This window comes from Brachyistius frenatus, unplaced genomic scaffold (assembly GCF_029030835.1).
Source record: "Brachyistius frenatus isolate BFR_SWC_R1_liver_20210118 unplaced genomic scaffold, ASM2903083v1 Contig_65, whole genome shotgun sequence".
In the NCBI taxonomy this organism is placed as follows: domain Eukaryota; kingdom Metazoa; phylum Chordata; class Actinopteri; family Embiotocidae; genus Brachyistius; species Brachyistius frenatus.
The window spans coordinates 1,954,552-1,973,878 of NW_027210664.1; the positions used below are offsets into that span (position 1 = coordinate 1,954,552).

The 19,327-nt window shown below is 45.7% G+C and overlaps 2 protein-coding genes across 2 annotated transcripts; both read right to left on the reverse strand.

Moving 5' to 3' along the window:
• Positions 1–1,107: 1,107 nt before the first annotated feature.
• On the reverse strand, positions 1,108–3,466 carry cldn11b (claudin 11b). Its single transcript, XM_069706901.1, has 3 exons — positions 3,241–3,466; positions 2,584–2,748; positions 1,108–1,632 (listed from the first exon to the last, which is right to left on the reverse strand). Exons 1-3 carry the CDS (start codon positions 3,464–3,466, stop codon positions 1,373–1,375), a joined length of 651 nt encoding a protein of 216 aa, XP_069563002.1. The 3' UTR covers positions 1,108–1,372.
• Positions 3,467–4,419: 953 nt separating this feature from the next.
• LOC138625747 (polyhomeotic-like protein 3) lies at positions 4,420–18,265 on the reverse strand. The gene is given in 14 exon segments (XM_069706878.1): positions 4,420–5,253; positions 6,287–6,593; positions 8,313–8,433; positions 8,563–8,674; positions 9,387–9,552; positions 9,650–9,999; positions 10,002–10,058; positions 10,654–11,793; positions 12,177–12,387; positions 13,197–13,289; positions 13,709–13,861; positions 15,970–16,301; positions 16,304–16,593; positions 17,696–18,265. Coding segments are annotated over 13 exon segments (3,468 nt in total). The 5' UTR covers positions 16,575–16,593; positions 17,696–18,265; the 3' UTR covers positions 4,420–5,098.
• Between the last annotated feature and the right edge of the window lie 1,062 nt (positions 18,266–19,327).

Consider the following 19,327-nt stretch of genomic DNA (forward strand, 5'->3'; position numbering starts at 1 on the left):
TAATCTCAAGACTTTTATTTTAGTGAAAAACTAACTTTTATTATGTGAAGCAGCGGACAAAAATTTACAATACAGACAGTTAATATGTAATGATTATGCTGTTAATAAAAGAGTAAAAAATGTTAAAAACGACAATTATTGGTACATAAAACAACATATTAAATATGAGCGTGTAATAGTTTGTTCAACAAACAAACTTTGCTGCTTTTTAAAATATAAAAAAATAATTAAAAGAACATGAAGCAATAGTTTGCTACATTCAAACTATGTAAAGAATCTGAATCTACAGACAGCTGATCGGATCCTCCTGACAGGAACGGGTTCATTTACTCTGGAGGTCGCGGTCAGTTAAACGGGCCGAGAGCCAAAACAGCAAAACCATCACACTTTCCTTCCTGTCTGTGGAAAGCATGAAAACCAGAGTTCAGCTGAAGATGGTGTTTATACAGGAAGGGGAATTACACTTTTAAATTCAAGGCATGTTTATGACCCCAAGAACAGCGACTCTGACGAAGCACAATATTTCAACAAAGGAAAAACTAAAACAATGTTTTCATATACTTGTCAATTTTGAGATGTGGGACCATTTTGCTTCTATAACTTATCTTCTTTCAGACAACTAGGAAAAAAACAAACACCCTAAATACAAATTTAGGTGTTTATTTTACTACAATTTGTGTATTTGCATCTGTAGATCTCTGCTAAATTCACCAAAATGTTGCGTATATATAATGTGTAATAAATCAGGCTATGAATAAAATGTGAACACACCTCTTGGTAAAAACCTTCAGAATATATATGGGAATAAAACTGGAAGATTTAGTGTGTCTAAGTGTGACTGATGTGGAGATTTCAGGCAGAGAGTAAGAAAAAAATCTTTTTGAGAAATGTCTTTAATTTTACAAACATTTTTCCAGTTTAATTCACATCTATATTCTGAAGGTTTTTACAGAAGGATTTGTTTATATATTACTTATAGCTGGATTTATAAAAACCCTTTATTCCTAAAAAAAAACATCGCAAAAACAGATTTAAAAAAAAAGTTTTTAACAATAATAATAATTTTTTTTAATGTAAAATCCTTTGACTTTAATATGTTGACCAAACGAAATCAGACTTTTAAACCTGGTTTTACAAATTTAATAATTATGTCGCTATGTATGGTTTAACAAACACTAAAAAGGTCATGTCTAGTGAAAAATTACAAATAAAATGTTGTTATCTGATTTCCGGGCAGATACAGACTGATTGGAAGTTTCCCAGATTCAACAGGCTGATGGAAAATCCCCGACATGTTCACTTATTATAAATCGCTCTTAAAGTTGTGTCGGCTAAACGTGAGAAGCAGCACGGACAGAGTTGAAGCCGTCCTTCACACGCGTGCGCTCTTGGCGTGGTTGGCGGGGGGGTCCAGCGGCGCGGCCGTGACCCCCTGTCTGGAGTAGTAGAAGCTGTTCTCCCTGTTCGGGGTGCCCGGGTCGTTGCCCTGGCAACACAAGATCACGAAGCCGCCCACGAGACAGAGACCGGATCCGACCCAGCCGGCGTACAGGGAGAAGCCGAACGACATCAGACCCTCGTCTTGGTGAGCGCCGATGGGGAACCAGAGGGTCGACACGATGCCCCCCACGGCTGGAAGAGACGGACGGACAGCTGAGGGTCAGTAGCTTTAGAGGTGAAACACATTCGGGCTTCAGTTCATCCTCGTGTTTGTCTGGCTGTCTGTCCGTGAGGCTGTGGACAGGAAGTACCTGTCTCATCCCACAGGAAGGACATGAACTTGGTCAGGATGAGCCCGAGCTTCCATCCCTCCTCCCTCCCGCAACAGCTGGAAAGACACGAGAGCTGCAAAGCCTGAAACTACTGTCCTCTAAAACCAAACTACTGTCCTCTAAAACCAAACTACTGTCCTCTAAAACCAAACTACTGTCATTAAAACCAAACTACTGTCCTCTAAAACCAAACTACTGTCCTCTAAAACCAAACTACTGTCATTAAAACCAAACTACTGTCCTCTAAAACCAAACTACTGTCCTCTAAAACCAAACTACTGTCCATTAAAACCAAACTACTGTCATTAAAACCAAACTACTGTCCTTTGAAACCAAACTACTGTCCTTTAAAACCAAACTACTGTCCTCTAAAACCAAACTACTGTCCATTAAAACCAAACTACTGTCATTAAAACCAAACTACTGTCCTTTAAAACCAAACTACTGTCCTTTAAAACCAAACTACTGTCATTAAAACCAAACTACTGTCATTAAAACCAAACTACTGTCCTTTAAAACCAAACTACTGTCATTAAAACCAAACTACTGTCCTTTGAAACCAAACTACTGTCCTTTAAAACCAAACTACTGTCCTCTAAAACCAAACTACTGTCCATTAAAACCAAACTACTGTCATTAAAACCAAACTACTGTCCTTTAAAACCAAACTACTGTCCTTTAAAACCAAACTACTGTCCTTTAAAACCAAACTTAACTGTGTGTGTGTGTGTGTGTGTGTGTGTGTGTGTGTGTGTGTGTGTGTGTGTGTGTGTGTGTGTGTGTGTGTGTGTGTGTTAGGAGGCCTGCACACCCATGATGAGGAAGAGGACGCCCCCCACGCGGGCGCGGCGCTGCTTGATGGCCGAGGTGTCGTTCTGCATCCGGACGCAGGGCATGGACATGAGGACCAGCAGCATGGCGGGGAGACCCAGCAGACATGCGCAGATCATCAGAGCACGAGACGTCTGGACGTAGGCTGAGAGAGAAAGAGAGCATCTGCTTGGTTTAATTCAACACAGCTCACCTCTGGCAGGCTCGGAGGGAGGAATGTGCGCACATGCGTTGGCACCAAAGACAAGACAGGAATTTCCTTTTTCAGAAAATACCTCATAAAAAGCTATTATACAATTTAAAATAAGTTTTAAACTGTTTTTGTTCATAAAAACACACTTGTACGTATTGTGGAATGAAAGAAGGTGCAAAATCAGAAAATAAAAGCTCAAAGTTGATTAAAACAAGTTAGAAATATCTGTGTCCAAAATATTAACTAAGGAAACTCGTGCAACACTTGTTTTTAACAAAATGAACAATTTAGCCAAGCAATGAATTGAATGATCAGCGCATCCGTCAGCTCCAACCACTCCTGTTTCTCTCTCACACACATTGTCCGTCGGTTGGTTAATATTCATGATTAATAACTGAAATGAAATGATGTTTCCCCAGCCATCCATCTGTCCTCCTCTCTCACCGGGCAGTGTGAGGATCTGGTTGAGACCCACGCAGTGGTACAGCGCCGGGGAGATGACGCACTCCGCCCAGAGGCCCCGCGAGCCCAGCTCGTCCATGCGCACGCAGGTAGCCACCGTGTAGTCGCAGGTCCGGACCCAGTCGTTGGTGGCGGTGGCCACGATGACCCCGACCCAACCCACGCAGCTCGCCGCGCTCCCGGTGATCTGCCTGCACATGTGCGCCATGGCGAGCCGCCGTGCGTTGTTACGCGCTCCAAGAGAGAAAATCAATCCGTGTTTTGACCTCGGGGAGGCTTTGGATTCTTTCTTTGTCTTCCTGCAGGAATTTAAAAAACTTACTGTGCGAAAAAATTACTTTATTAATAAGTCTGGAAAAAGTTTTAAAACAAAGACGTTAACAAATATCTGTGAATTCTTGATATTTTGGAGCAGATAAAAGTCTTTTTAAAATCCTTTTTAAAAGTACAAATTGAAGATGAACCCCTGCTCTGTCCCGTTAGTGCTCCCCGGGCTGATCCACACAGAAATGCCTGCAATAAGATTTACTACAGGGTGTGGTGAAAAACAAACCCCTCGGTTCAAAGCCAATCAGAGCTCATGTGAGACCTGATAACCTAAAACAGATCTGGAGAGATGAGACAGCCTCAAGTCAGGAAAACTAAAAGCCTGAATCCAGCAGAAGAACTGCAGGTTCACTGACATGCACTTTTTTTTTAACAGGAAGCAGCTCTGAGACATGAATTCAAATCAGTTTGGTTTATATTTTGGGCGGTGCAGTGGTGCAGTGCTGCAGTGGTTAGCACTGTCACCTCACAGCAAAACGGTTCCGGGTTCGAATCCGGTCCTGGGCCTTTCTGTGCGGAGTTTGCATGTTCTCCCTGTGCTTGCGTGGGTTCTCTCCGGGTTCTCCGGCTTCCTCCCATCATCCAAAAACATGCACCTCAGGTCAGGTTACCTGGCACCGCGCTAGTGGCAGCCTGCTGCAGCATCTCCCCCCTGAGAGCCCCCCCTGAGAGCCCCCCTGCTGCAGTGAAGACATTTCCCCTCGGGGATTAATAGAGGGAAATAAAATAAAATAAAACCTTCCTCCTCATCCATCACTCACCTGCCTCACTGTGGCCCCCTGCTGGTGTCCCTCCACCCTCCAAACATTTCACTTCAAACATCACCATGAATCATTTGTTTTGATTAATTATTCATTTATTAAATAATTTCAAGCAGGATACCATAAAAATGTGACGATTAAAGACACCAGTCTCTACCCTGATAGTGACTTCTTTTTTTTCTTCTTTTTTTTTTTTATCCACAGACATGATTTTTGTCCAGAATATAGTGATATAAAACATTAAACTTTCATTAATCACTTACAAAGTCTACGTATTATTATTGTTTTTTTCTTTCACACACGGGTTATGTTAGCTACTGGATAGATTTGTCGTTGACGTCACGTTCTAAAAAAACTAAATAGACAAATTTCATATATTAAATGTTCAAAATCCTTCATGAAATAGCTTCAAATGTACACTCTCCTGCGGCGTGTAAAATATACACAAAGTTACAAAAAAGTCCCTCACGGTCGCCTGCTACAGTCACAGGGCCCAAAAACGGATGAAATTTCTAATGGACTCTGGCAGATTCATGCTCCTGCACACCTCTTCGCTTCCTGCTAAGGCCACACCTCCATTTATAATCTCATAAATTACAAATGACCTCGAATCTCTTTTTTTGACTTTTTTCTGTCATCCTTGGTGTCAGCTTTTTGTCACAAACTATTTGAACTCCACAGATTTCTTCCCCTTTTATTGCCGTCCATATTAAACCTTTGTGGTTTTTTTCTGTTTGTTTATTTTCTCTCTCTCATTGGTTTTTTAGTGCGTTGATGTGAGCGCAGATCTTGAGGGCGGGTCCCAGTTTGATGTTCATGCTGGTCATCAGGTGGTCCTCGGTCAGCAGCAGCAGAGCCTGGCCGTCGATCTCCTGCAGCCGGAACGCCTCGGCCACGTCGCCGCAGCCTGGAACAACAACCACACGCTGACGGTTAAAACATCCCTCTGTCGCTGCGTTCGCCGCTCCAGTTTACGACATTCACAATAACAAATCGAGATCTCGGCTGTTATAACGGAGGATGCAGCGACATCTAGTGGAGAGGCCGCAGATCGCTTCGCTCGCCGTTTCCAAACCGGCAAAAATGTGCTCGTACGACGTTTCACTGCCGAAGACGAGCGTCTCCTTTTCTAGCGACGCCTTCAGTCTGTGGAACAACTTTAATATTAATATTAATATTTAATATATTTAATATTAGACTTCACGTCTCAGTTTGTTTTCTTCATGCAGGAGTTTTAGATTCGTTTTCCGTCAGTCGGTGAATTTGTGACCGAAACCTTCGATGTGCGACGTGTAAAAGACTTCTTTACATCTTGAAACGGCTGCAAGCCTCGTGTTTTACATATTGAAGCTTTCTGAGGTTGTTGCAGAGTGAAATCAGTGAATTTGAATTTTCTGTCTGTGTTTTAATATGCTTGATTTATGTTGTTTTACGGAACGGTTTTATTTGCGTCGTGCTGAACGTTCAGCCGTGAACACTAATGATGAAACCTCACAAACATCACCTTCTATTTGAATAAGGTTGAACTCTTACAAATAAAATCGGTCAACATTTTTATGAAGGATAAATTCTAGAAAAGAACATTTTTGGAGACTTCAGGTCCAGATTCATCATCCTGATCTGATTGTTTTGCCGTTAATGAAAGATGAACGCGAGAAGCTGCCTGAGAACCAGAACAACGACCGAACGATCTGATCTGAGATTTGGGTCTCGGAGCGTTTTGTTTTCTCCTCCAGATGTTTTCACGCCGGTTTTAAAGTATTCCCGTTTCCTCACCCTGCGGTTCATTTCAGCGTTTTTGCGAAACGTTTAATTGAACGAGGAGCGACGGAGGAACGAGCGTTCTCCATCTGCTGACGATTACGGCGTCGTTAATCAGTGTGCCGGTTTGGACAGCTGCAGCGAGGCGCGAGACCTCCTCGCTGACTCCCAACAGTCACCTGGCAGCGTGTGAATGAAGGCGGCGACCTCCTCCACGCTCCACTGCGAGGGGGCGGGCTTGAACGTGGTGGTGGGCGTCGACGTGGTGACGGCGGGGGCCGACGCCCTCCTCGCTCTGCGCGCCGCCCGCCGATCCATCCTCGCCGTCATGGCAACAGCAGGATCCTCCTCTCCTCCGTCGTCGTCTTCCTCCTCCCCGCCTCCCCCGAGGTCATCCTCATCTTCCTCCTCCCGTTCCTCCGGCGCCGCCACCGCCTTCTCCTTTCCCTCCTTTTCCCGCCGACCGGCGCTCCAGAGGTCACGAGGCTGGAAGGAGTCACGAGAGAGAAGATTCAGGAGGCAGGTGAGGTCACGCTTTAATGTGCTGATGCTGCAGATTCTAACATTAAAGGTGTTGTTGACAGTATAAACATCTGCATCATAATACATAAACAACACGAATACTTCAAATCTGGTGTCATTCATTCACAATCTTATTCTTTCTCCAATACGTATATCAAGATTTAGTTTGAAACAAAATTTGGGAAAATAAACAAATTATTTGGGGTTGAAAAGTGTTTTTAATAAGATTTTGAAACCTGTATTTACAAAGAAAACAATTTCTATTGGATCTTATTAGTTTGTATTTTTTAATATTTCTAAAAACAACAACAACAAAGTTTTCCTACAAAATACACAGCTTGCTTCTAATGCGTATTTATGGACATTTTGATTAATCAGAGGATATTTATTTGCTTTGATTGACAGGCGTCTCGGCCACTGACGTCTACACGCCTCAGAAACGACAGGAAACGCGACTCCACCTCCCAGGAGTCCTCGGGGCTCGTGAAGCAAACGTCTGAGGTGAGCGTTGAGACCCAGAGATTCACTTCAGCGTGTTAGCTGGTAAAAGTCTGCGTACTAACAGAGTTCCACTTCCCGTAACCTCGGCCTGAACCCGACTCACGCTGAGTCTAATCTACATCCTGAACACACAAAGTATAAAAGAACCACTTTTCTCTGAACCTGTTGAAAATGATCATAAAACCTTTTTCAATCTCAATAATTAATGCAAACTCAAACAGTTTAGCAAATTCTGCAAAATTCCTGCGATTATTCTACAAAAAAACCATCGTGAACAGAAGCTCTGCTGAAAGTATTACAACATAAAGTCTCAAAAATGTTCATTTCCAATCATTAGGCTCCGCCCACCCCATCCCGCCCCGCTCTCCTCTCGCCATAAAAAAACAAAACAGGAAGTGACGGGGTTTGTGGGAATCATGGTCATATGATGGAATGAGGAACATGTTAAATGAGGTTTGTCCAGCTGTGAGAGACTGAACTTTGTTTTCGTGTTGAATGAACAGGATTTAAAAAGCATGTAAAGTTCTTACTCTGACAGCAGATGGAGCCTTTTTTAATCACTTTGAGCCCCGTCATGGTTCAGCACAGAAAGAAAAACAAATATCTGAGCAGGATTATTATCACAGGAAGTCACCCCAGATTACTCTCCATCAGGGAGTGATTCCACCTTTTTACAGCAAAGAACTCCACAAATTATATCGTAATTTTGGAGAAAAGCTGCAAAACAAACTCCTGGAGGGACTGATTGAAGGATTGAGGTGTTAAAAACTGCAGCTCTAATCTGATTACTGTATTACCACAACTTTAATTATGACTTTAATGTTTAATGAGGTTTTATTTTTCTTTTCTTTTCTATCTTTGTTTTGGACCGTCGGTCTCAGAAAACGAAGTCGTCGCTGTGAGTTTCAGATGATCAGGAGAGGTTTCACAGTAAATTAATATCTCAGCCTGACTTCAGTTTATGAATACTCAACACAAAAATATGTCAGTAAAGGTCCACTTTCCTGTAGAATCAGTGTTTTATATTAAAAGTACATTTATAAATACTTCAGTTGTTTGTTTTTTAAGCCGGACCTGAAATGCTGAACTTTGACTTCTCTCATGTTGTCCTGCTACTTTTACTCCACAAAACATCTGAACGTGTCTCCTGGTTAAAAGTGGTGGTGCGTTCAGGGACCCTACCAGCCGCAGCAGCAGAGGTTTCCCGGGCACCGACTCGGCCCGGTTCAGAGCCGGTCGAGGCCTCTCGGACCGGCTGCCGGCGCTCAGAGCCCGAAGACGCTTCGTCAGTCGAACGTTGAACCTGACAGAAGAGAGAAGAGGTGAGACGACGCTTCCTCCTTCTGCTGCTTTAATTCACGCTCATCTCTGCATCATAAGATACACAGACACACAAACCACATCCTGCCCCCTCCCCCCCGCTGGTTCTCACCCGCGTGCACAGGAAGTCGAGCAGAAGCGTTTGGACCGCATGAAGTTGTGCGCGTGGCCTCTCTTCCCACAGAACTGGCAGTGCAGCACCGTCCGGTCTCGGTGGGCGGAGCCTGCAGGTGAAACACAAACACGGCGACGGTCACCTGAGCAGCAGGTGGAGCTGCACCACGCCTTCGCTGCTCGTCCCAACGTACACCAAACGACTGTTTAAAAATCACTGTACGACAGAAAAACTACCCGTGACAGATTTAACTCGTCCAGAATAAGAAAGCGCCCTTCAAAATAAAAGCTTCCCAGTTCTTTAAACACATCGTACCGCGATTCTTATTTAACTTCTGATTGAAATCTTAAAAAATGTGTTCAAAAGAAAACTCTCATTTGCTCCTTAAACGAGACTTTTTATTCTCACGCTTTAACCGTCTGCTTAACATGGTTTGATATTAAAGTACTTTGCATGTTCTTCTTTGCATCCTGTTTAATTACTGTTTTAATGGATAATCGAACATTTTTCCAAAGAACAACAGTTGAAACGAAATTTTTTGCATCCCCAAAAAAATGTTGTTTCATCGGGGAAAAAGTGTTCAGGAACTAAAAACCCTTTTAATGACCAAATAACCTGCTTATGATTTACTGGATTCATTGTTTGGTCTTTAACATGTCAGGAAATGTCATGTCATGATTCTCTAAAGTGAAATTAATCGTCTTCAGCTCGATCAACTTCAACTTTCAGCTCTACAACAACAAATCGAACATTAAAGGAACATGATGGGTTTTTTTACGGAGCATGTTTGAAATGCAGTTTACGAGCGTGAAGACAGTTACCGGTCGCCGGGTCGTCCATGTCTCCTCCCTCCTCTTCCTCCGAGTCGGTGGAGTGCTCGGTCGGTTTTATGGTGTCCGCCACCGGCAGCGCCGCCGTCCCGTTGGTCCCGTTCACCTCCTGCGGTTTGGTCACCTGCTCCGGAACCAGCAGCGACGAGCGGTTCACCTGCGCGACAACAAAACCCAACAGGTGAGTTGAAGTTACTTCCTGTGAATCTCTTTACAAATATTATGTTTAAAAAGAAAAGTAAACGCGTGATTACAGGAAACGGCTGGAGGCCCTCCTGGATGACAAAGCCCTCCACCAGGTGAGTCAGAACCTGCCGTCCTTCAGGCCACGCCCTCGGCTCCCAGGGCCCGCTGGGCGATTGGCCGAAGCTCTCCGATTGGACCAAGCTCTCCGATTGGCCGAAGTTCTCCGATTGGACCAAGCTCTCCGATTGGCCAAAGTTCTCCGACTCGTCCTCCGATTGGCCGAGGGGCGGCACCGGCTCGGCGTCGGCCGCGCGCCGCGACTCTTCGGACGTTTCGTCAGCTTTCTCCGCCTCCTGCTGCGATAGGCTGAGGTCGGTCGGGTGGGCGGTCTCAGCCGGGAAGAGGGGAGGGGGGTTTCTGTCGGGGGGGCGATGAAGGGCGAGGAGGGCGGGGACTGGGAGGAGAGGCTGGACAACGCTGGGACACAGAAATCAGATACGTGAGCTATTAACATAATCAGCTGATCGATCTTTCAGTGAAATAAAAAAAACACAATTGTGATGAATTATCAAACAAGTTTGATTTGATTTTAAGATCACGTCTTGAAAAGTTTTGTCAGATGTGCATAGATTTTTTTTGGACCGTTATGAGGACTCTAATCCAGGTCAATGCAAACACACTTTTTACTCCCAAAAGTGATGCAAAGAATTATTCAAGTATGCAAATTGAGAGACGTCCATCTTTTTACCGGTTTGGTGGAAGAACCTGATTGGTCGGATCCATCCAGCATCTATTTTTCGGGGTTGAACTAGAATATCAAATACCGCCAACATAAATCTGTTTTACTGAAACCAGTTGAGAGACAGCCGGCCGTCTCGGTTTTATTTCATGTTTCTACATTCAGCTGCTTCCCTTAATGTTTAAAAGAAGTTTCCACTCGGAGAAACTCTGAAAAAAAAAAGATGAAGTCAGAGTTGATGCAGCTTTGAGACGTGTCGAAGGTTGTTGCAGCTCGGAGGTGGAAACACTTTAGGGGACAAACGACAAATAAACTCAGCGTGGTCGAAGGTACCTGACTGATTGTCCGACTGGGTCGACATGTTCTCGCAGAAGTCCTCCTGGCTGACGGGTTGCAGGTCTCCATGAGGCTCCGGCAGACTCTGGTTTTGGACGGAGACCTCGGGGACGGGGTCTGGGTCTGGGACTGAGTCTGGGACTGGGTCTGGGTCTGGATCTGGGTCTGGGTCTGGGTCTGGGTCTGTGACCGGGACCGGAGCTGGCGCTTGGACCGCGGCCGGAGTTTGGACTGGAAGAGGAGCTGAAATCAGACCCGGGATGGGTTTGGATTCCACACCGGAGTCTTTGACGGTATCAGGCACTGGGTTCTCCGACTGGTCCATAGGAGTCTCTCCGTCCTCCTCGTCCTCCATCTTCTTCGTCTCCTCGTCTTCCTCTCTCCTCTCTCGGTCACCTTCCTCCGTCACGTCCATGCGTTCGTCCTCTCGGCCCGTTTCGACTTCCCGCTCCTTCCGACCGATCTCCTTCTCGGTCGTCGGCTTCTGTTCCGTCGCTCGGTCTCTTTGGTCGTCTCTCTCCGGCCTCGGGTCTTTGCCGACGCTCCCCTCCTCCCTGATTCCCGGCCTCGCCCCTCGGCCCTTCTCCCTCTGCTCCTCCCTCTCCTTCGCCTCTCCTCTCTGGGTCAGAGTTTGTGTCTGAGGGCCGGCGTGACCCGGAGGCGAGGCGGGACTCAGGAGGGCCGGAGGCGAGGGCAACGAGGGGTTCGGAGGAAGAGGAAGCGCGTCTTCGCCGCTCAAAGTCCTCTTGGATTGGCCGGAGAGCTCCGGCGGCGACTCCACGACCGCCGGCGCCGGCTGCACCGACGTGTGGGTGTACGTGCCCGGCTGCTGCTGGCGGCCCGAAGAGAGGGCGATGATCTGGAGCTGCCTCGCCGCGGACGGCGAGCGCTCGAAATGTGACGTGGCCGACAAGGGGCGGGCGCCGGACAACGGGCCGCGCCGGGATTGGCCGAGCATGGCCGGAGTTAACGGACAGCTCTCGAGTCCGGCCAGCGGCCTGCCGATGGGAGGGGCCCGACCGGACGGGGCGGCGATCGGTTGGCGAGTCGAGGCGTGTCGAGGCGGCGCCGCCCTGTGGCCGTTGGGAGAGTGAAGTCTGGGTCTCAGAGGGACGGCTCGGACCGGAGAGTAGAGCGCTGTGGACGAAGGACGAGACGGCACGATGAGAAACGGGATTTAAACAGCAGGTTGTTTTAAGGGTTTCGACCAAAATAAGGAAGTTTGAATCCCGGGATCATCAAAAGTAAATGATTTAGATATTTTTGGTAATATCTTCAAAATTTAAAGCAAAATACCAGCAAACCTTCAGGAAATTGATGAAGAACATTTTCAGGATATTAGATAATAATCCCCCCACCCCCCCCACCCCACACACACACACACACACACCACCACCACCACCACCACCCTTCCTCGTCTGTATTTTGATTTACTTCACGGTGAAAATCAAACCCTGATCAGACTCAAGGTTCCTGAGATGCAGCATCATCCAGCTCAGGTGACCCCCCTGGGGACCTACTTGGAGGAGGGACGGACAGGTGGCGGCCGGGCGGGGGCGGGCTCTCCGTTGCCGTGGTGATGGGCTGCGGTCGCGGCCTGAGAGGAGGGAAGAGGGGAGTGTGAGGACGAGAGAGGGGAGGAGGCGGCGCCGAGGAGGGGGCCTTGAGGCGGAGGGAGGGGGGGATGGTGAGGGTCCCGGGGGGAGGAGGCCTCAAGGTGAGACTCTGGAGCTGGAAATGAAAAAAAAAGGGAGACACAGATAAGATGTTCAGTTAACAGCTCATCTTTTTACCAGTAAGGTGCTGGCTAAACTCCGCCCCTCAACCAGCGACTGTCCAATCATAGCTTAGCAACTGTTACCAGGTGCAGCAGGTACATTTGAAGCAGCGGGCATAAATGATAAACGGCCTTTCTAACTGTCCTTCAGAGGCAAACATCTTTAAACTTCAAACATCTTTAAACAAACTTTAAATTATTTGATCATTTTAGTTACTTTGCAGTTTCATCTTGATGCCAGAAAAAAATAATGGACAAATAAATCAACCTAAAATAAGATTTCTGTTGACAGTAAGAGTGAAAAGGCACAAATATAGTGATAATACAATGCAGCGGGCATTTTTCTGAAATATCAAATTACTACATTCAAAATAACGTTGAATTAGTTAGCAAACTAACGTTAAACTAATCTAAGCAGACTGGCGAGAAATAGCGGAGGTCAATAATATTATCATATTTTGTCATTTTAGTCACGTAAGGTTTTGCTTCATAACTTAAATAATGCATCTGTGGAAAACCGCCTTCTTGGCGTCCACGTTGCCGTTGCTTAGCAACAAAAGACACGGCGAGACTTTTCGGGATTTTGTTACATAATCTGACATCGCGAAGGACAAATATTTGGTCTCGTCCGACTCCGTCGTTAAACCCACATTTCAATTGTTAGGATTTAGTCACGCTACGTGTGCAACGCGATAAAAGATTGAAGAGAAACATGTGGACAAAAAAAAAAAAAAAAAAAGTGAGGTTCTGCTGGGCGGCTCACCTGAGCAGAGGCGGGGCTACGGGAAGGAGAGGAGGAGGAAGAGGAGGAGGAAAAGGACGACTGGGCAGGTCGCATAGCAGATGTAAGAATCAGCTGCAGGGAGATGAGGAGAAACAGGGAGGAAGAAGAAGAAGAAGAAGAAGAAGAAGAAGAAGAAGAAGAAGAAGAAGAAGAAGAAGAAGAAGAAGAAGAAGAAGAAGAAGAAGAAGAAGAAGAAGAAGAAGAAGAAGAAGAAGAAGAAGAAGAAGAAGAAGAAGAAGAAGAAGAAGAAGAAGAAGAAGAAGAAGAAGAAGAAGAAGAAAATAAACAGGAGGAAAGCCGTAAACAAGCTGTGAAGGGAAACGTGTACATCTGAGTGTTACACTTTATATCTTCCCCTCTCTGGGACCAATCTGCTGTCAAACACAAACTCCTTCCTACTTTTCCACTTTTATTCTTCGGGCTTCTTTGCATTTATTTGAGCTAAAACGTGTGGAAATCCACATCAATGTGGATTTTATGTGCGTGTTTACCATCTGAGCTCTGAGCAGCACCTGGTCCGGGCCGGACCCTTTGAGACCTTTCCCCAGGAGCAAAGTCTGCTGGGATACCCTCTGCCTGACAGGGGAGGTGCTCTGATTGGCTCGCACAAGACCAGGTGTGCCCACAGGAAGAGCCTGTGATACCTGGAAAAAAGGGAGGAGGGGGAGGATAAGGGGGAGGGGGACAAGAGGGAGGCAGTTAAGGAAGAGATTCAGAGTCTGGATGTCTTTTTTTTTATTACATTTCCTCCGAGAACAAGATGTGATTATGTTTGCGAGTAAACAAAACTCAACAAAAACTGCTGAATTGTGAGTTTCCTTACTTTCACTTTTCTACGTCATGAAAACTCTGAAACTCGACACTTTCCTCCTCTGCAGGCAGCTGTTTGAAGGTCATTTACATAAAAATGGAAATAAACCCAATCCAAAGAAATTGACGTCTTATTTTCAGTTGTTTTTTTGACGTTGTATAAATTTCTAATTGAAATTTCGTTGGTTTTATTCGGTCAGGTCAGACTGGTTTGTTTGGAAAGGCGCAATTTAAAGGAACACTGATCAAAATCAGTTTTTTAATTAGTGATTAATATGTCAAAACTTCCACTGATCATTTTAGTGAACACAATGTTAGAAAACGGAGGAAAATCCTGATTTTTATTTTTAAATCGTAAGATTTTTTAATAGAACCCGTAAATTCTCCCATTCGAGCTGTCGAACCACTGAAACTTTTTAATTTTGTCTTCGATCAAAAAGCTAAATTTAAATATATTATTGAATGACTAATTGCCATAAAATATTCAAACGTATCATCACAGATTGAATAAAAGCAAATGAATCAGTTCACTGTTATAACAGGCAGGTAAACCAGTATGAGTTTATATTAGTGAGGCTGGAACCAGTGAATGTTTGAGTCATCACTGAAAGCTCAGATAGCTTCACATTCACCGCAGTTTCAATCATATCCATCATCACTGAGCAGAAAAACGTGTCGCAGCTCTTTTCATCTCTCTTTATTTTCAGCCATCATCTATTCGCCGATCTTTTGATCTTCCTTTATGCTTTCTTCTTTCTTTTCTTTCGCCTTAAATCTGTGTCATCATTGCAATCAAAGTTTTGATCTTGATAAAAAAAAAAAAAAAAATGTAAAAAGCCGACCAGTTGGAAAGTAGAGATAAAACCAACAGCTGTGGCTTCCTCACAGCTCGACTACAAGTTCACATCTCTGAAACAAAGAGCTGAGGATGTGAAACAGATGAAAGCTGGCAGAGAGGAAACGGTAACCCGCCGCAGTCCCACGCTGACAGGTGGAAGGTGGAAGGCTTCAGGCGGTAGACGTCCTCCTGCCGGTCGGCCGAACACCCCAATCTCAACGTCGTGAAATCTTATTTTTAAATTCGTCTGTCTTTGAGAGGTTAAAGTGAACGAGGTTAAAGTTAAAGTCACGCGACGCTCTGACGGTACGAGTTCTAGTTCCCCCCGCGATTAATTAAAATGAATCATTTTCTTAAGTTATAAGTTAAATACAAACAGTAAATGTGGAATAAATGTTCGGATTTAAACCGGGAACCGTGTGATTAAAAAGAATAAAAGTCCGATTTGGTTTTCAGGACTTCATGGACACCTTGTGGGTCGATTCCTTTGAGTTTTGTTTTTTATTCTCACCAATCTGCCGCTGATCGTTTAAGAAAAGCAACAAAACTGGAGTGAATTCAGGAGTTCATTTGTGATGGAAGAACTCCTGAATCTGCTTCATTTAGTCTGTTTCTTCTCCCAGAAGGAGAACCAGTACTTCTACTACCGCTATCACTGAAGTACGTACAATACACAGCACATATGACTCCTGACGTCCAGTAAAAACAATGCTAGAAATCCTTTCTGGGCTTTTTCTAGTCGTAGCAGTGAAACGAAACAAAACATCTGTAATGTTAATGCAAAAATATGAACTTTAAATCCTGTTTTTGCATCTTTTCTGCTGTCGTCATCTGATGTTCGATTCCTGTGTCCTTTTAGGAAAATATTTTCTGTAAATTAAATATCTGGCGGTAACTTCTTTGTCTGCAGGTCTTCCTCTCAGCGTCATGCGGCAGCAGTGAGGCGGGGCAGCCTGTGTGCAGCCTGACAGGCGAAACCCGGGGCAAAGAAAAGGAGCCGAGTCTCCTTCTGTTTCCAGACATTAAAGTGAAATGAATCTTTGAATCTGACTCTCTAAAGCAAAGTGTTTCCCTTCTCTACAGACGGATGTCAGCATGCGCTACCTGTCTGCCAGGTGGGCTGGCCGGCGTGTGGAAGGGCGTGATGGGTGTGGAGGTCGCCGTGGAAACGGGCCTCGTGGTCCCGTTGGTCTGGCCGGCGGGGATCCTGGTCGACATGGCGGTGCTGTTGTGTGTTGCGGAGGAAGATGGGGAGGAGGAGAGGAGGGGTGAGGCGGTGGTGGCTGCGGTAGGTGAGGAGGAGGAGGAGGGAGGAAGAAGAGAGGAGGAGGTCTGTGTGGTCGGAGATGCTTTGGAGACGCCCGATGGGGACGGAAGGATCGGGCGGGAGTAGGTGCGGAGGGCGGGGCTTGCGGTGGAGGTGAGTTTCGGGGGGCGGGGACCAGGATGTGGGGGGACGGAGCTCCGGCCACCTTCAGTCCGAGTGTCGCGGAGACGGAGGGGGCGGGGGTGAGGGGGGGAGGAGGGGAGGAGGTGGTGGGTGTTAGCGTGGGGGCGGGGGAGTCCAGGAGCATGGGGTTGGGGATGAGACGGGGAGGGGTGGGGGTCGCTGGGGTGAAGGGGTCGGGCGTGGGCGTGGCCTGAGGGCTGGTTCCATTGGAGGGCTCTCCGTGTTCTGATTGGCTCGGCCGAACCAGCTCCCGGTCCATCCTTCAACACTGGAGCAGTCTGAGACGGAGACGGACATTTAGTTATGATCATCTTTTTGCATGTTATATTCCAAACGAGTCACATCAGCGTGATGAACTCTTTTCTATCAATGAATTTTTCTTTTTCTTTTATTGTCTAAATGATTAATTATCCTGTTAAATCCACGAAATCAACCAATAACTGCCGGCTGTGGAATCAACATGGAGGTGATGCAGGTAAATTATATATAACAGGCAACAGAAGTGCTTCATAATATGTTTTGTTTTGCAGTCCAAAACGTGTCCTGGTGAACCACAGGGGCCCCAGCGGGGCTCCAGGAAGCCCCCCCGGCTAAACTGTTTTCTTCTAGTACAACTATAAAACTCTTAAGAGTGGAAGTGTCGTATCTGATGTTATAATTCTTCGAGCACAACATTATTTGTTTTGTTCTTTTTTTATCGAACACTTATTTTCCGAGTTGTTTGGTCCATAAAATGTCAACAAATTGGCATCATAACCAAAAACTCACTGTGGTTTAATGTCCAACAATTCAATAACTCAAAGATTTTCAGTTTACTTCTGGAAAAAAAGAAGAAAACTAGAAAACCATCACATTTCAGCGCTGGAAGTGCTGACTTTTTTTTGGAAAACTTTGTTTTTTAAAAACCGACCTAAATGATTTAAAAAGTTATTTTAATAACCAGCTGATCTCAGTCTAGAATGAACAGGTAGTTTATGGATCTTCTTCCTGCGGTGCCTCTGCTGAACGAGGATCACCCTGTCAGGAGCTGACATGTGGAGCTTGGCTGCACGTCAGATTTGAACATCTTTTTCTGGTTTAATGCGTGCTCGAGCTGCATCCAACATCAGCAGCGAGCAGGTGCCACCCGACGGCGGTGCGGGCAGATGCTGACATCTGGCCTGCAGCCCCTGAACTGAACGCGTCAGCCTCACTTCACCCTCTGCAGACGATGCGGGCGGTGATTGTAATGAGCTGCTGACAGTTAGACCAGACATCATGCATGTGACTATCCAAAAAAAAAAGATGGAGACAGGCCTGCACGGTGCACAAGTCTCACGATAATAACATTTTAGTGAACTGTCATGTCCACGTTCCGCGGAGAGGACGTCGGTCACCTACCTGCTGAAAGCGGCGTCGTGCTGCAGGTTATTCCGGGGCTCGTCCATCCGAGAGCAGCCGCATGTTGGGGAAGTGTGCAGCTCGGGTTGTGTGATGAACGGCTCTGGGCTTTTTTCAGCGGGGTCGCGAGGCTGTAAACGGGGCGTGTATGAAGCCTCACTTCCTCGTCTGACAGCGCAGGAGCTGCCGTGAAGAGCGCGTCACCCTTCCCCAGACGACAACCTCACCGGGGATCCTGCGCCGTTAGCCCCCCCAGCTGCACGGAGCCAAAAAGCGCAAAGTTGCAATTCAAAGACGGGGCCCGTTTATCATGTGTGTGTGTCGCACTTTGTTTAGGATTTCATCACATCCCGGGGCTTTTTTCTTCTTTCTCTCCTCCGCGGAGAAGTCCGTGAATCCGGCAGCCGGGACGGGTTCTGCAGCCCCGCCGCTCACCGGTGTTCCACCACCGTCTCACGTGCCGGGTCTGCGGTGGGAATGAGCCCGGCTCGGGGCCACCGTGGAGCGGCTGCGAGGGGCCTGGTCGGTCCGCTGCTGGAGAAGTGCAATGGAAGGCAGTTTGTGCTCGGCGACAGAGGCGAGACAGCACCACTCAGAGCTCGGAGGACCGCGAGGACTCACACACACACACACACACACACACACACACACACACACACACACACACACACACACACACACACACACACACACACACACACACACACACACACACACACACACAATGCACTGTGATACAGTAACACAACACAGACCCATACAGGGGGGAAGACGTGTTCTCAGACTGCAAACTAACACTGAATCTATGAAATTTCACCGTGATTCTCATCAGGTTTCCCCCCTGAAATAATGTTGTTTCAACAATAAAAATATAGATGAAAATGGACCTAAAATGAATGTTAGTTCAACTTAAATTCAGTCATTGAACCGAAAAGTAACATGCAGGTACAAAAGACGAATTTACTGTCATAAAAATAGAAAGAAAATACTCCTTTAAAGAGCTGAATTCAACATTCAGCAAAATACACAATAAAAGCAGCTGCACACCTTTAACTGATGTTTAGTGGGAAGTTTAATCAGGCAATAAATTGTATTGTTATAAATGGATCTTGGATGATAGTTTAAAAGCTTTTGGATAAATGAAGCTGCGTAAAAAAGGGCAATATGTAAATTTTTAATTCACTGGAGTCCCATAAAATGTAAATACTCACATTCATAGGGCAACTAATGTCAAAAGTATACTTTTCCATCACTGAGCATGTAAAACTATTTCAATAACACACTTATTATCGGCTGTGTCAGCGCCGCAACTTGAACTTACACATCGACATATAAATAAATAACAATCAAAGTGTCTGATTTGGGTGTTATGGGTGAATTAGTACTCCAGAACTATTGAAACTGTTTACCAAAGGAAAAGCAGCAAAAACTCATATTTAATTGAAAAAAGACAACATATCAACTGTTGAAACTGAGAAATATTTATTTTGTTCTGAAAAATATGTGCTCATTTTTAATTTGATGGCAGCAACAAGTTTCCAAAAATGTGTGACAGGGCAACAAAAGACTGGAAAAATTGTGTAAAGCATACAAAAACACACAGCTGGTCAAACATGACACAACTAACTAGTT